This window comes from Takifugu rubripes, chromosome 21, assembly GCF_901000725.2.
Source record: "Takifugu rubripes chromosome 21, fTakRub1.2, whole genome shotgun sequence".
NCBI classification, from domain to species: Eukaryota; Metazoa; Chordata; class Actinopteri; order Tetraodontiformes; family Tetraodontidae; genus Takifugu; species Takifugu rubripes.
The window spans coordinates 8,705,028-8,722,537 of record NC_042305.1 but is presented as its reverse complement, the minus strand read 5'-3'; the positions used below and the strand labels follow the sequence as shown (position 1 = coordinate 8,722,537).

General features: G+C 45.2%; 1 protein-coding gene across 12 annotated transcripts in view; it reads right to left on the bottom strand.

The window, feature by feature from the left end:
• The window catches only part of arvcfb (ARVCF delta catenin family member b), a 132,843-nt gene that overhangs the window by 23,136 nt on the left and 92,197 nt on the right, over positions 1 to 17,510 (bottom strand). For 9 of the 12 annotated variants that reach the window (XM_029830344.1, XM_029830343.1, XM_029830338.1 and 6 more), the window contains 6 exons: positions 16,883 to 17,388; positions 8,899 to 9,082; positions 4,787 to 4,904; positions 4,475 to 4,646; positions 3,259 to 3,276; positions 6 to 77 (listed from right to left, as the gene is read on the bottom strand). In XM_029830344.1, the coding sequence (XP_029686204.1) occupies positions 6 to 77; positions 3,259 to 3,276; positions 4,475 to 4,646; positions 4,787 to 4,904; positions 8,899 to 9,082; positions 16,883 to 17,388 (1,070 nt within the window). The remainder of the gene's footprint in view (positions 1 to 5; positions 78 to 3,258; positions 3,277 to 4,474; positions 4,647 to 4,786; positions 4,905 to 8,898; positions 9,083 to 16,882; positions 17,389 to 17,510) is intronic. The other 3 variants (XM_029830340.1, XM_029830346.1, XM_029830341.1) reach the window with 2 other exon arrangements.

Here is a 17,510-nt window from a genome sequence, read left to right as displayed (position 1 = left end):
CCTACCTTTCGATGGCTCTGTGCGCTTGGGCAGATCCAGCGTGTCGTAGCTTTTGTCATTGTCACAATTTTTTCTCCCTGAGCAGAGGAGAGAGGAGGGAGGGCAATGTCAGTGTCAAACCAAACCAGGATTCAAAAGGCACCCGGGTTGGACCGATGTGTGTGTTAGAAATCCAAATTCCTCCAGGACTGACTCTTTGAATTTAATTGAACTTTTTTTTTTTTTGTGGTGTTTCATTGTGAGGGATTGTCGGTCTAATCCGGGTTTGCAACCAAACACACAAAAGCACATTTTTGAATATATGCCAACACACACACACACACACACACAGACAGCACAGAGCTCGATTTCTGCAGCAAACACCAGGTGAATACATATGAATGTTCCCGCTGTTACCATGACTTCCTAAATGGACAAACCCTCTGAATAATGCAGCAAAAGAGGAGAAATAGGCTGGTAGGTGTGTGGGTGATGGCAGTTAATGGTTATCTCAGACGCACATGCACGTGCCCAGGGGACATTTCAGGCATGAAGAAAGGCTAAAGAGTGATTCCTCAAGGAGATGGAGGGAGATTTCCGGACACTATCATCCTGCCAGGAAACAAGCTCGTGCTTTCTGAATTAATCATAGCGGAGATTGGATTCTGATGTGAAGTAAGGATTGCACGTGCTCCTGCAGTGCATGATTGCACCGGATATCCATCCCTTGTAGGATAATTGTGGAAGATCTTCTGAAGGTGCGACGGTGAAACTTTTTCAGCTTTATTCCTGACGTTGTTTTAAGACAGCAAACCAAACACCTCAACATGGAACGAGGAGCCTGACCTTTGCGAACGGAAATTTAAAGTGCCACGTGAGCTGCAGAAATAGGTAGATATGGCGCACAAATGCCCGTGTAATGAGTGACAAGGTGTCGCTGACCTTTGCCAGGTTTCTCTGTGTAAAAGAGAACTCAGAGTCCTTCTGAGCCCACGCTTTGCATTCGTCCATCATTAAGCACTCTGACTGCTGCTGAGAGTTTCAATCATGGAGACGAGAGCTGAAGCCGACTCTGCTGCAGTTTTTCACACCCACACCTGGACTGAGAGCTGACCAGAGATGCTCGACCCTCTTCTCCCCGATTCCAGACTCATGATTCAAAGTGTTTTGTGTAATTTGCACAGTAGGAAACGAGTATCCCTGACATGGAATTCCTTAATTTTGTGTCCACCTCACAAATGGCAGCATAAAAAACATACAGAGACAATTAAGTACAATTAAGAACTGGTTGTTAACCATATAAGAAGGTCTATTATATGTGCAATATGTATAATAATGTGCAAATTGTGTACGTGCTGTTGCATGCTCTTAATTCAGGACTCCTATTTAGCCATTTAGGAGCCTGGTGGAGGAAGAAAGATGCTTTTCAGTCTGCAGGTTCTGCTTTCCACACTTGTGCCCCCAACCTGAGGGTTGAAGAGCGAACAGCTTGTGCTGGGGGTGAGGTCTTTGAGGGTGGAGGCAGCTCTCCTGTGGACTCTATGTGGGTAGATGCTCTGCAGAGAGGGCGGTGGAGGCCTGGTGATCTTTTCAGCGCTCCTCACCACTTTCCACCGCTTTAGTGCTGCCGTACCAGACGGTGCGACAGCTGGTCAGGAGGCTCTCGACGATGCAGCTGTCATAGCTGCGAGGATCTCTGATGACATCCCGACCTCCCTCAGCCTCCTGAATAAGTCCCGCTGTTGTTGGGCCTTCTTGACCAGTTGTGTGATATTCACCATCCAAGTGAGGTCCTCACTGATGTGCACTCCTAGCTCAAGCTGTAGATGAGCCGATGAGGTCTCCTCTCCTTTCTTTTGTCCACTATCATCTCCTTGGATTTGCCCGTGTTGAGGATGAGGCCAATTCCCTCCTGTAGCCGGCCGTGTCACAACCAGTGAAGCATCCAGTCAGTGTGGTATCACAGCGTCCTGATGCTGTAGTCTTTATTTTCCAGGTGGGAGAGGGAACAATGGAGAGCAGCAGTGATGGCGTCTGAGGTGGCCCATCAGATCACCTTCATATGTTCATGCTTAAAAGCTTAATGCTGACTGCTCCCACATCTCCTGACGCTCGTTGTGTGGAACATTTACTTTTTTACATGTTCTTCAGGAAGGAAAATGTGTAATTTGGGTGAAGCCCTGAGGCTTTGATGTGTATGACAGAGAGAACAAAAATGATTTATTTCCCATGAACCAGCTGACATTTGAACGATTCTCCCGATGACCTGATATAATTATTCTGTCCAGTCTAAGCAACAGCAGTTTGCCACTTTGACATTCTGTGCTCCTCGACTATAAAATCTTGTTGAATTTGGGCCAAAAACAAAGCTTAAGCATGACCTCACCTACGCAATGACGCTTAAATTAAAACAAAAAATATGGCCAGCACCATCTTGAGGAAATTGAAAGGTTACTTCAGTCAAATCGATTTTAAATGAAGTCTCTCCAGTCTGACTAAATAAACAGCTTGAGCCAGAGCTGCTAAAATGAGGTTTTATTCCCTCGACATGAAGCTGCAGCCTAACTGCAATGAATTTCAGACACCTTAGGTGTGCGGCAGATTATCAGCAGTGCTGTCTGGAAACACGCAGAACACATCAATACGGCATTTTGGGACATACACACGCGGACTTTTTGAGAGGTGGACGGTAATCTATAGCACCTTCACCATCTGTGCTCTTGAATCCACAGATAAAGACAGAAAAGCCGAATAATTCTGTTAAAAATCTCTGCTCAATATGTCCCAAAATGTCCCAAAACAAAAAATAACTGAGCTACAACATCAGTTTCACTTCATTCGCAAACCAGCACGGACACTTTCAGGGGCTGGAGCAGAGCTTGACATCAGAAGATCAGCAGCAGTTTGGGAGATACGTTTGATCTCAGGAATCCTCATTAGTGTCTGTAGTTGATTCATTTGAGTCGAGCTCTGCAAGAAATACTGTGGACTCACCTCGTCAGCAAATGTTGCTTCTACCTCTAACCTGCTGTATCTAACGTATCGACGGACAACTGACTCTAACCAACTGTGTGATGGAGGTATTGGGTATGGAGGGCAAATTCAAGTTTAATGGGTGAAAAAAACACACTTTTTTTAAGAGCTTGAAACTTTCAGGGGTTTCTGGGGGAGGAGCCAAAACTATCGCTATCTATGCTCTACAGCTCTGAGGATGAGGAGGAGAAATCAGGGAAGGGAGGATGAAGCTGGGGTGAAAAGAGTTGAAGGGGGGGCACTCACCTTGATTAAACCATTCCTCTATAGTTTGCCAAGGAAGCAGCAGCAATGCCAAAAAAATACAAAGCGAGAGAAAGGAGAAGAGTTAGGGTGAAAAAAGTTTGTGAGCCTGCAGGTGTGTATGTTGAGAAATATCTGTGAACAGTCTCCACAAAAGAACAGGGCTGAAAGTTGAAACGGGGGCTAAAATAGAGGAGAGGGGCAAAAAGAGAAGGAGCCGAGCACAACAGGAGGCCATAAGCAGGGCAGTAATGTTGCCACCAGAGGGGTAAAGATTATAAAAAGAAAAAGAGGAAAGTTGAATAGAAATGAAGATTTCTAAGTCATAGAGAGGAGAAAAGAGTTTACAGAAACATGAAATAAAAACAGAACCTCATCAAACACTTTTCAGCTACAAAACAACAGAAGAAGCAGTGAGAAGTGTGAAAAACTCATTTCCAGGTTTTTCAGTTAATTTATGCACAAATTTTCAGTCAAACTTAAGCAGACTTAATAAAATAAGCCAAACTGCTGAAAAATCAGCAGGGTCAAAAGATTCAGGGTCATGATATTCTATAAAAGAAACGTAAAGATCAAAATCAAAAGTCTGTTTAGCTACAAACAAAACTCGACTTTCTAAGTAGCCGTTGTTGATAAAAGGGGATTTTCCAGTAAAAGTAACATTAAACTGAAGAGACAAACCTGGGCTGTTTAAGGTTACAAATTTCCAACCATATTGCCGACATTTGTGCTTAACTGCCTGGCTCGATGATGTTTTATAGCTGCATTTACTGCATCTGCTACCTGAGCCTCGTTTCCTCGCGCCTGCAGGCTGTGCAGCAGCGAAACACACGGCAACAGTGCGTAGGAGCGCGCTTCACCGGTGTCGCCACTAAATCTGTATCTGTTATCAAGCTGCACTGACCCCCGACCTGGAGTCGAGGGTCACCACCTGCCGGTCACACCTCATTGGCCGAATGATTAATGACGGCCATTAGCATTGTACAGTCGGGAGAGATAACACTCGTTTTGCTAACGGCCTGATTAAGATGTTGCTAACAACATGTGCTCACACGGTGCATCTGTTCAGGAGTGCCAATAAACAACAAAAAGCTCCTGCTATAGCCAGAACGGCGTGACAGACTGTTACCCTCGTGAGGCAATGAGGTATGCGGGGAAAAAAACTCATCTTTAAGTTATGCACAACATGCTATTGTACAGTGGTGTTTTTGTATCTCACCTTTGGCCTTCTTGCCTCCAAAGCAACCGGCATCATCCTTTTTCTTCCTCTGTGGCCCTGCAGAGCCCGGGGCCTGCAGCGCCGAGGGGTCCTGGAACTTTTCAGCCCCCGGCACCTCTTTGTGGACGTGGTAGGACAGATTCCTCATGATGCACACACAGTTCTCCACAGACTACAGAGAACAGATACACAAGTTATCGCCTGCATTGTATCTGCGCGCTGCTTACACAGGACTGGAGGATAAAACCTTGTAAACAAGCGTGCATAAGCAGACTAATCTATGTGGTGAGAGGTTGTCAAACACTGTCCGACCTTGTTGTCCATGTCTTTCTTCCCCACAGCTGACTGAAGAGCGTGCAGCAGGGCGTCCACCAGTCCCTCGCATTCCCTCAGTCTGCGCCGAGCCTCTGCCCCATCTGAACTCACATTTCTAAACACACACATGCACGCACACACACACACACATGCACACACACACAGAGTCAGTAAGCATTTGATACATATTGAAGCCAATGTGCTGTTAGAGACTGACCTGATAAACCTAGTTATTCCCTTGTTTTAAGTCCTAATGCTCATTTTATTAGTGCAAATATGAAGACACTGGCATGACTGCAGGTTATATAAATAACAGTAATAGTCACTGGAACAAACATGAGTTGTATGATTAAACCTCTACTGGACAAGCCAGGATGAGCAGAGGGAACATAATATAAGACGCTCAAAACATGAGGCCCAGGACTTTTACCCTCTGTATCTGCCCCAGACTGAACAGTGCAATAAAGTCTCCTGGTCTGAGGAGTAATCTGAAGAATTTGAAGGATAAAAATTTCATTTTTGCTACAAAAGGACATACGATGTGTGTTACGTCAGCTGGAGCCCTGAGCCCCCGCAGCAGAGCGGGACGGGTCTTAGCGCGGCTGTCTGAATGACTGTGAAAGGCAAGGCTTTAAAGAGGGTTAAAGGATGGCTGGGGCTCCCCAATCCTCACCAGGGACTTCATTTATGAGGGTTTCCATCCGCCGTAATCCCATTAGCCGACCTCCGGTTAGTCCCGAGTGAAGAGTGGCGGGAGGAGGGCAACGCTGAGGTGTCACGCTCTAAAATCTATGTCAGACTCGACAGCGCTGAATCCAGACAATCGTTTTCGTTTCTCATTGAAGTGATTCATCTGCAGCCACTTGAGTCCAAATGGATGCAGCCTCCGCCCTCGTTACACCTGGACCTGCTGACGGCATTTGTTGGTGAAAGGGGAAACCCACAGAAGCGTCCCATTTTTGTGCCTACTCAGGCCAATTTGCGGTTGAGTCCAGACAGACAGAACTAGCCATCTGGACCAACCCTCATCCATCTTCAGCTGTCAGGGGACAGTCACAGTGCCCCCCCCACCGCCCTTCCCATCCCAAACGGATCCAGAGGATTTATGTGACAGAAGTCTGCTTGAGGACAGACAGACGGGAGACTTTTATTGTCATTCATCGCATTTCCAGAAGACTTTCGGGGAACGGTGGTCTCAGCGGAAGCTTTCTGGATGCTGCCCCCCCCCCCGCCCAAGCCCCCCCCATCACACTTCGTCAGCCTCGGAAATGAAGCGGCGCAGTGTTCCTTGCTTTTAAATGTAAGTGAGAGGAAATGTGACTGGATGGATAATGAGTCCCAGCTCAGTTCACAGAGTGCCAGCACGACCTCCTGGTGGTTTTGGGCAAAATGGATTACAGCTTTGAAATCTTACATTTCTAGTTTAAAACCTGTGGACACCATCGGAGTGTCTCAGTAATTTAAGATATTTCATTTCTCCCACACTTTTTTGGGGCCAAATAGTGCAAAAGTAATATTTCCCCCTCAGCTGCGTTGTGAATAAACTGTTGCTTAACAAATGTTGGCATCTGCTTTTACGACCATAGTGACATTACGGGCTCAAAGAATCACTGTGAACTGGTAATACTGGAATCCTTTTGTAGGAAATGCAGTCGCTATTAAATGCCGCAGGGGAAATAAACGCTTCCGTCTCGTGCACATGTCACATCTCGGTGCATTTTACAACCCTGATACGCACAAACATGAGAACGATTAGGATGGTTCAACTCTATCAACCTGCGCGTGTGCGACATTTGTTTTAAAAGTCAGAACATTTTTCTTTTGCTGGTCTCATTATTTCTGAGGTGCTGACAGCAGCGAGGAGCGTCACATCATTAGAGGCTAAGAGAATATGTATGCCTTCAGAGGACAGTGGCAGACTGTCACTGCCATCTTGATGCGTCTTTGGTGTCAGCGCTTTATCAGCTGGAGTGTGGCGGCGTGAAGGTCAGGCAGAGTCATGAGGCCATCAGACGACGGAGCAGCTGGGACGAGGAGACTGATGGAGACGGATGGAGACGGAGGGATACGAGGCCGACCTCGGCCTTCCCGACAAGGTCAGTGGTGACGCAGAGGGATCAGTGGGAGGATGGTTCATGGAACAGTTAGAGCTCTGGGTCTCCTTAAGGCTCGTGATATCGACTCACAATGCAAGATTTTCAGCACACACACCGTAGTCCAGGAGCTGGACTTGAACCTGCTTGTGATCTCAGCTGTGCTTGGCTGAAAGTGAAACCCCCAGATGATTAAATTGTGACTGACAGTGGCAGAGCTACAGTATGTAGGCCTGTGTAGCTTCCTCGATAGCTCATCTCTGCTCCCATTAATCTGACATTGCTTGATATGTGTGCTGCTGTCACAGTAGTTAGGAAAGAGGATGTCTTTAATACACTTTTCACTTTGTACAAATGTTACAGAGATACTAAAAATCTCATATTCCATTTTAGCATGAAGGCCTAGTTTGCACTGCAGTGCTCCCCAGTGTAAACACTGTAAATAAGCCGGCCCTATAAACAGACAAGCCATTATAATAAACTCTTGCGTGGCTTTATTGAGGTCTGAGCTGCATCTTTGTTGACGTGAGCAAGCAGATTCCCCCCGACATCAGCGATTCTCCCCAGCGCGCAAACCTCACATCTTGGCATCCGTGTGCTTGGCCACAGTTGCCATGGAGACCTATTCTCATCAGCACTGTCATCAGCAATGGTGATACTGCGATGCAGCTATGAGATACGGAGAGTCAGAGGCTTGAAAGTGAAGACGTAATGCGATAGATAAAAAGAACGCGAGATAAGGTGAGAGCAGAGTTCTCACCGAGGTCTTCCACACTTCCAGGACGGCTCTGTATCTTCAACTGTATCACCGTGCTTTCAGTTATTCCCTGTTGCTTCATTAAAGTGCTTTTCAAACTCTGGCCTATCCTCTTAGAGGGATGTTAAACTTTTCTGGCTGTCGACCAGCCCGCTGCAGCATCTACTTCAGGAGACCTTCTGCCCTGCAGTCTAGACAGGCTGAACTGGCCCGTTCAGAGGCAGGCAGCACAAACACACTGGCTGTCCTCGATTCACCACAGTCTGTTACTCAGAGCCGGAGCCAAGCTGACAGATTCCACACAGGAGGGGAAAAAAAAACAGGCAGAGAATGTTCATTAGGTTTTGTGGTTTACTTTGATATTTTTCTGGCGAGGTGAAGGTCATGTTAGCGTGTACGTGTATCCTTTCAGCTAGTGGAATGCTTTCTTATTTGAAAAACTGATGAATCTGTCATGATACAAAGTTGCTTTTAATGATACTTTTAGAGGAGGGTGTTCATGAAAGCAACAGCGAGGCTGCTGTAACTTTGAATCTCCTGCTTTCACACATAAAATCCAATCTTGGGTGTCTTTGTTTGGACTAAATGTCCTCCCTCGGAGGGACACACTGAGACACCGACCTACAGAAGTGAATTAGTTGATTGTCGAGGCCAAAAGAATCTTTATGCTGAACTTGCAAATGGAGCCTCTGTCCTGAAGTCTGGAGCAAATTCAATGGCTCAAATTATTGACAAGGAGAGACAGAGCATTTCTCAGAGTTCACAGGAGAAAGGCATTTGAAGATTATTTTTTAAGAACAATGATGAAAGCCAAGGTTTTCTTTCTTGCAATGAAAACATTTAACTTTATCCAACTGTGATTCCGAGACCAGAGGACATTAACAGACTCCTTCCTGTCTAAAGTGGTCCTCGTGCAGACACATGACATCTGCCATGTCGTAAATTCTCTGTGTACTCAGAAAACTTAAACGCACTCCTGGTTGAACAGGAGCAGATGTTTGGTCCCATAAATGCAGCACCTGTCTCTGGACACAAGTGGCCTCTCAGTAAAACTGAAAGACTCCAGGGAAGTTCTGCAGCACTTCTGTAAAAGTGTCATCCAAAGTGACTGTAACCCGAATCAGTCGGCCAACTGTCTGCCCTGATTTAGCTGCAAAACTTCGGCATTTGGTGCTTTTAGTAATGTGAGACTTTTATAACCTGGTCCCAAAATAAAACCCGTGACGGATGAAGCAACATGTGCCGGATGGATGACTGACCTGAGACAGCCGGACGTGTTCTTGAAGACGGTGGTCCATTCGGCATCACGGGGCTTTGAGTCCTCGTTCGGCTCGTGCTCCCAGCCAGAGTGCGGGATGATGACCTCGTTGGTCATGGTCTGCAAGCCGTGGTTGATGATCACCATCTTTAGTGGTTCATAGGAGGACAGATTCCACAAGGTTCCTACAAGAAAGTAGGGGGAAAAAGAGGATTATGGATAGAAATAGGAAGGCTGAAGCAGAGGAAAGATAAGGGAGAAATGATGGAGGCGATATGAGAAAGTGAAGAAAATGTGGATGGGATTGAGGGAAATGAGAAGAGTCATGGACTAAGAACAGTGGCCTTGCAGGGATTAGGATAAAGGAAATGAAGTGAGAGAAGCAAAGCAAAAATCTAAAAATGTACCTTCTCCTGCTACAAACTGAGCACACTGCAATGAACGAATAATACAGATTTATTATTTCCCCCTCTAAAGCTTGGCGAGCTGCCACTGCATGATGATCGATTAAAGAAAACATATCACCCTGTTATTCAGGTAATAATCTCATCATATCGCAATAAGAATAATGAGATTACAGTGAATTTGTGATACTTTTTCATTTCAGCAAGTCCAATGTTATTAATGGCATAATATACTGTTTGTACCTGGATATCTATATTCTGCACACAGGCCATGTTAAACTGTTTAAACAAATGGCTCAGAGCTCCACCACCGAGAGAAGAAGAAAGAGACTTTTTTTTAACCTGCAGAACACAACAACGGGTTTATTAAGATTATTTTTCAGATGTGAACTAAGGTAAATTGAGCTGGGTTTGCACGTTCCTTGGGGCTCAACAAGAAGAGGCAGACAAAGTAGAGAGGTAGGTGTTGTTGGCAGAGTTATCAGGCAGAAAACCCAACAAAAATAAATACAATATGGAGAAATCAGCTTCTGATATGATTCTATATGGAGCGCAGGCAGAAGCGAGTGTGAAGAGAAGAAGAAAAATGTCCATGTGAGACGGGAAATGGGTTTCTGCTTTCATTAAGCCCTCGCCCTGCTTTCAGCTTTTCTGCCTTATCACCCGCTTTTCTTTACCTTCTTTCTGTTTTTCTGAAGAAATGGAAAAACGATGCACAGGCGTGCATGTTGGAAAACAAACTAAAGTCATCTTCTACACAAAAATACAAATGACTGAAGAATCAATCAGTTCTGTTCTGCTTTTGAATGCTTTATATTTTCTAATGGCTGTCCTCGGGGTATAATTAGGCTCTGGCATTTAGCAACAATACAAATCGGATCAATTCTAATTAAATAACAACTGTAATCATCACTGCATCGCTCTAACTTAAAAAGAGTCTCAGAGTATCTGGGAAATTATGAGCAGAATTTATAGATGTTTATTCTGGGAAAGTTTAGGTTCGTCGAAATCTTTAAATAGCTGCATTACGTGAGCTCCTGCGGCAAATGTGGCCTCTCTGCATTTTCCAGATGGTCAATATTTCCTCCACGTACAGAAAAAAACAGAAGCCTCTGCAGACCAAATGCATACAGGGGTTCTGCTCTGGCTGTGCTAAAAGAACAGCCCGTCTGCACCATCTGTGTGTTTGAATTTAGATACGTCACATGACCTCCGTCGGTCTGGGGTACCCTCCTTCGTGGTCAGGACTAGACAGGTTTCCTGATGAGACGAGAAGGACGCAGTGTACTGCTACTTTGTGCCTTCTTTCAGCACAAATCTCCGTCTCTCATGGGGAACAGGAGGGGTTAACGCCATCGGTGTTAAACCCCTAAAACACACAATGAGTCTGTTTCTCTGAATTTGAGCCTATCAGAGACTCGCAACTCCACAGGAACTCTCATAAAACCCACCCATCCAGTCAGTCAAGCGCACCGAATGCAGGCCGAGGCTGCAGTGGCTGCTGAAGCCTAGCAATCAAGAATGTTTTGACTTCATGACTCATAAACTAGTATTGTTGCAGAGAGGAAGATAATGAGAGATGGTATTAGCATCCAGACATGAACCACATTCATGACAAATGTGCTCTTTGGGCACGATGACACCTTAATAACATCATTCCAGCAGCCGACAGCTTAATTATCTCCACTGTTCACTCATTACAGTATCCGCTTTACTCTTGACAATCAACATTCAAAACACGAGATGCAATACCGGGGAAAAGGCAGACGCGAAGGAATACTCTAATCTACAGAATAAATCCATTTTGTATCATACCCAGTTTAATATTGAAGATCCCGGTGTAAGTGGCTTTTGTGCACTCCCTGCCACGAGTTTAATGGGGTGTGAAGTCTCTAATTTACACCGTGCACTGAGTGCGATTGTTTCCACATCACCATAAAAAAGACTCAGCAGCCCACATCCACCGGGATGGGGGGGGGGTCTTCCAATCTTATATGCGGGTCTGAAGTCATTGCTACTTCTATTGAAGTCCATCTATTGAAATAAGTCTATTTAATAGTGCTTCAATGGGGAACTCTGGGGAATTCATCATCTGTCTGACTCTACGGGACTACGACGGCTCGTCTCTAACCTAAAGCTTAAAAGTTCTCAAATGAAGGCATAAAAAATCCATCAACAGGTACGTGTCCTGTAAACCACCTGCCCCACCCCCCTCTCCCCCCACATGGCGTTTTAGTATTGCGTCAGGTGTGAAAGACGCACAAACACAACGTTACTTAAGATGACGAGTGACGCTGCTCCTCCCACAGGCTTTATATCAGGTCCTCTGTCAGCTTGTCAAAGGCGGGTTCGTGGTCGATGCGTCTCGTCCAGGCTCTCCGACAGATACCGCGCAATTTACGACGAGCGTTTTACACCTGGACTATCTCCGGCACGTTTCCTTCTATCTGAGCCGTGTCTGGGTTGCTCCGTATGATCCTCATCATCCGTCATCATCAATAACAGGCACCGACGAGGATGGAGAGCGGCTACAGATAAATAAATTACTATTGTAAATGTAGGCTGTTGGCTTCAAAGTGCATTAAAAGATGAAGAGATCTTTCATCTCGGGTTAATTATAAGCATCTTGTTTAAAATTTTATAGAAACAAACAAAGGATTAGAGAAGAATATTTCATATTTAAGGGAGAGAACATTCAGTCCTGCGTAGCTGGGAACAAAAAGCTGTTCTTGACCAGTATTATTGTGTATAAATCTGTCCGAAGAAGAAACTCTAGTAAAGTTTGACTGAATATGATCAAAATATGAAACTGTGAGAGGGGAAACAATGACAGGAGGGACTTTAGTGAAGGAAAATGTCTTATAAATATGTAAATGTGATGAGGTGATATGTGTTTTAGATGGTTTAATCAATCCACTTAATCAGCCTGCATGCTCATCAGCCTCATCAGCATTAATTTAATACTTTCCAGCGTTAGGAGAAATAATGAAATCTTCATTCTGAAAGTTTCTGCATACACATTAGAGATGGGATCAAAGATCCACACATCATAAGGGTTGGACGCTGTTGAGTTACAATGATCGATGATTACTCCAGTTATTTTATCCTGTTACTCCACAATCAGCAACGTTATTTGTGAAAATAAGAGGATTTTGCTGCAGGACGAAACCTCAGGCTGACCTTCTAGTGTTGATTTCAAGATCTAAACTATCTCATTCCTCTCTGGATTATTAATGCTGTTTATCTGCTGGGGAAAACTCTGAGAGGTGCAAACAGCCTGGTGAATTCAGCACTAAAGGAGAACTAAAGGGCAGCGAAATGAGAGTGTGTAGTAAGTGAAACATTTCGGAGCACATCTGGCATCATCTGCTCCGCTGCCATCCCTCCGAATGTGTCTGATGATGAAAAACATCAGTTGTAGACCTTGTATGTTTCCCTGTGACGCCGCAATTTGCTTTTTGTTCCTGTTCTAAATTGAATCTACCTGAACACAAACACGACTGTGTTCCTCTTCAATCATTTAACATAAAGACAGTTTGGAGTTTTCAATTTGCTGTGAGAGTCTGACGTGTCCCAACGATGCTGGGATCAAAACAGAACTGAAAAATGTCTCTCTCTGTGTGTGTGTGTGTGTGTGTGTGTGTGTGTGTGTGTGTGTGTCTGTGTCTGTGTCTGTGTGTGTCTGTGTGAGGGCTGGAGGCACTGGGACCTGGACTGGAAATGTGACTGAGGCTAATTCAATTTATCCAGGCTCCACTGGCAGGCATGTTGCTCCTCGAGCTGGGCTATTAACTTAGTTCTGCCCATTACCATTCTCCTCCTCCTCCTCCTCCTCCATCCTATCCTTCTCCTTGTCCCTCATGCCATCCATCAGACTCTCGGTAGGGAAGGGGAAGGAGGCGGCGTTTAGAGAAAGGTGAGATTAAACGTGAGAGACAAGAGAAATCCACCATACGTGGACCAACAGGAGAGAATCAAAAATGGCCGATTTATGGATTTCCTAGCAAAGGTAATGAGATAAGGAAGAAGCTGTAGGATACATGCACAACACACAGATGTGTTCTCAGCCCAGTTCTTTTGGATCATGGTTGGGGGTCTGAAGTGTGTCCTGAAGTGTGAACAACCTAAATTTTCAAGCAATATCAAATTTCCCACCACTCTACAGGTATTTTTTTGTTTTCAGAGATGACATGTAAGTGTGGAAATAATAAGCAGATAAATTAGCCAAAACTAACCATTAGTGGCAGCTGCAGGCGGAGTCTTTATCTGATGTGTTGTCTCCAGATTAGATTGTCATGATTAGATTCAAGTACGGTCACGGTGTCCTTCAGTGTCCTTCAGCGTCCGACACAGGGCTTAGCTTCCCCAACAAATGTTTATCTGCTGTTTGTTTTGTGATTATTGCTAATATTACAGAAACTGTCCTCTCACTCCCAACATATTCCATTTGTAATCTCCATATTTGTAAATGAATGCTAATGACGCTCGGCTGCACAGAGCATCTGACCTTTGAAGGCAATCAAAAGGTCACTTTAACAGGCAACTGTCTGAGCACACTTGTGAGGCATTTATTGTTTCAGTATCGCACTATTAAACACTTAGAAATGAGCTCTTTCTTTGAGTTAGAGTCATCTGAGTCATCGGTCTGCGAACTGCTAGTTTTGCTCCTTAGAAGAATTAATCATATTGTGTTGCAGAAATTCTCACCAACTCAGAGAAATGTGCAAGCTTTTGGCAGGTTGGTGCAGAAATCCTGTATGTTCAGACAACAGCCTGACCGTCAGCACACAAAACATCTCCTGCACAAACCAATCTGCTTGGTAATCAAATCTTCCAAGGTGGGAGTAGCTGAAGGGCATAAACAGCCCAGAGCCTTCTGGGAGGGAGAGAACATTATAATACCAAAGTCCAGTCTGTCAGACTGGAGACTACGAACGTGTTGGAGATTACGAACACTCAGCTCCTTAAACCTTCGCCGTTTCCCAGTACATAAAAGAGACCTTGCAGTGGTTTTACTAAGAGGGTAACTCCAAACACCAACTCTTAAAACACCCAGTAAGAACAGGGCTCCGCTTTTGGAACCGGTATTTAATTGTGGAGAGGCACAGCCAGTTTTGGCCACATGGGCTGAAGCTGTAAGCTAAACCTGTATTGTGAGGAGTGTTTTTACTGGGGCCAGAGCTTTACTGGTAGAAACCTCAAGCTGGAGACGGACAGAGAGAAGATAGGAGGGAAACCAGTCAGAGTAGATAATGAATGAAGGAGAGAATAAATTAGATTTGGTGAGGGAGGCTGGATAATGAGTGATGGAGGGAAAGAAGAGGGGAAAGGCAAAACGCCTCCCCCCATTCTGTCCTCCTTGTCTTGTGGTGCAGGGTTATTTTTAGCTACAACGGGGAGCAACGCGCTGCTGTAGAGGCAATCACTTCTGCTGCAGCGCCGCCATTCCTCACCGCAACATCTCTGGCACGGCAGAGGAGAAGCACGCCAGACGTCCTCAGCTCAACAGAGAAATGACGGCTTTCTGAAGTCCGGATGGAAGCCCTTTGGATTGTCGCGGCAGAATTGATCGACAGCTGACGAGCCGCCGTAGTTCGGCTGCACCTCCGAGTTGAAACACTGGCTAAAAGTGAGCCCTCCACCGCTCGAGCGTTGCTTCGCAAAGGTCACGTATTCCACTAGAAAAGCAGCGTTAAGTGTTTCACACACATGCGCCCAAAACAAAAGCTTCATTTCCTACGTCTCAGCACACAGCAGACAAACCGGGTCAGGTCAAGGCATCCGCGTTGGGCTTAGCCAAGCACGCACACACAGCGATGCTTCGTTCTGAGTGACATTTAACAGGTCAAGGAGAAGAAGCCCTAACATGGCATTTGAATCAATAGCAGCTCTTAAAGGACTTACGGCATATTTCATTACACAATGCAGCTAATGGATTTTTCTTCTAAAATCAATGTTTACAGACCATCCGTCTCTGTCTGCTCACAGGACAGCCCGTTACAGAAACATCGTCCTGACTATCGATCAAATGAAATGTTTATGTTCTGACTCATTCTCAGATAATAAATGTTCTGTAGTTGGGAGATAGAATTTGTCAGTACGTACACTTTCCACTATGAAGGTGCTTCTGTTAGGCACCATAAATAGCTAATTATCATCTTCTTTTGCCAGATATGGGCACTTAACTGGGCGGTAAACTGTCCTCTTTTCACTTCCAGTCAATCTGCATGTGGTTCAATTTAAGGCAAATGATGGAAAATGATCTCATCAAACAGCCATATTTACATGTGGTGACCCGATGCTTCCCAAAGATTTAGAGGAAGACAAATCGCATATCAAATGGAATTTCACACCCCTCTGTCTTTTTTTTAAAGAAAATACATCTGCAAAGTTGAAGCAAGCGCCGTATCTAGAATCTCTGGGGAGCAAACTAACTAAAACAGCGCAAGTCCTCGAAGAAATAGCGCAGTTGCAATAAAGCGGCAAAAAACCCCACTTGATTCACCGTGACTCAGCCCTGCGTCACTACAGGGACGACCAGCTTATGCAGCCAACTCGCTATGTTCCTGGACGGAATGTGTAAGTGATGAAATAGCAAGGAAATGGAAAGGACTGGAATTCTAAGGTGCTATCATATCGGCTTAACGGGCTTCAAAGAAGCAGTTTTTACAATCGCTGATACATGCAACAGAGTTGAGCCTAATTGGGCAGACGGAGGGAAAACTCCCACAGTGCGTGGAGCCAGCGGCTTTGGCTGTGACAGCGAGATCGGCTGCAGTTATTAAACTGTATAAGAGTTTAAAAGAAGTTTTAAATGATCTTTCCCTGGAGGAATGCAGCCACACATTTAACATATATAATGTTTAAATTTCTCTTTGCTCTAAAAGACAACGTTCCTGAACCTGCGGCATTCTGGAATGTGGTCTGATCCAAAAAGTCAATGTTTATTCCGTTAAAAAAAAAGGTGTGGCTGCAAAACTTCATTCATTCCGCAATACAAACTCATTCACACGTGTAATAAGTGTTTATTTATTCTGTTTATCTATTTTTCTTTTTGGTACTCATTATAACGTAGTGCCGTGCCAACAGCCAACAGCCCCCATAAATTTCAATTCCCCGTTCCACCCCTTCTTTTGGATCCAAATCAACGTATAATTGGTTTTTACTTGGCGCGTTCCCCATTCTCCCACCAAGTTCTGTTCCCACAATATTCTGCATAATGTTGCAAACAGCCAAACCAACCGCAGCGCAAACAGAACCCGAGGTTCACCTCAAAGACACAAACCTGACAAAGAACGGAACAAAAAAATAGTCAGCAAATCCCAAAAGCTGCTGGCAGATTCCAGCAGAAATAAAAACAAACTTTTACTCTTTGTTCTGTTCCTGAACAATATAACAATACCTTAGTTATATAAAATCCATTTTAACAAGAAAACTATTGAAAAACAGAACTCAACCACGCTGCTTTATACTAAAAATCTGCACCTAAGCTCTGAAAAAAGAACAAAAAGCCCCAAAGAAGCCGAACCTTGGAAGTTTCAAAGCAAGCGCTGTGTGTGTAATGCCGAGTTCTGTTCTCACCGGTGATGAGCTCTCGGACCTCCATGTCGTTGGTCTTCCTCAGCAGGCGGACGAGGGCTGGGATGCCGTCGCAGTTCTTGATGGCGACCTTGTTGTCGTTGTCTTTGCCGTAGGAGATGTTGCGCAGGGCTCCACAGGCCTTGCGGTGAACTTCCGATTTGGGGTGGTCCAGGAGCCCCACGAGAACAGGAATCCCCTTCAGCTGGCGCACATCTTTTTTAATCTTGTCGTTTTCGTAGCACAGGTGCTGCAGGTAGGCAGCGGCGTTGGATTTGACCGGGTCGATCGGGTGCCCCAGCATGGCGATGACCTCTGGGAGGTCAGGATCTCGCCAGCGAGGGTCCTTACGGATGCTGTCTATGGATGGCGAGCGCCGGCCACCCATCCGGTCCAGACTGGCCATGCTCCCCCTCTCTGGCTGGGCCAACGGGGCCGAATACATGCCGTGGATGTAAGGGTGGCGCTCATCAATCAGCTCTGTCTCGATGGGGTCGTCTGGGTACCCTCTGAAAGGCAGAATAAGGACGGTGAGGACGAGCGAGCCAAATGAGCTAAATGGCAGCTAACACAGATAAATTTGTCTAACGGAAGAATTAAGGCGCCAGAAGAAATACTTTGAGTGAGCCGG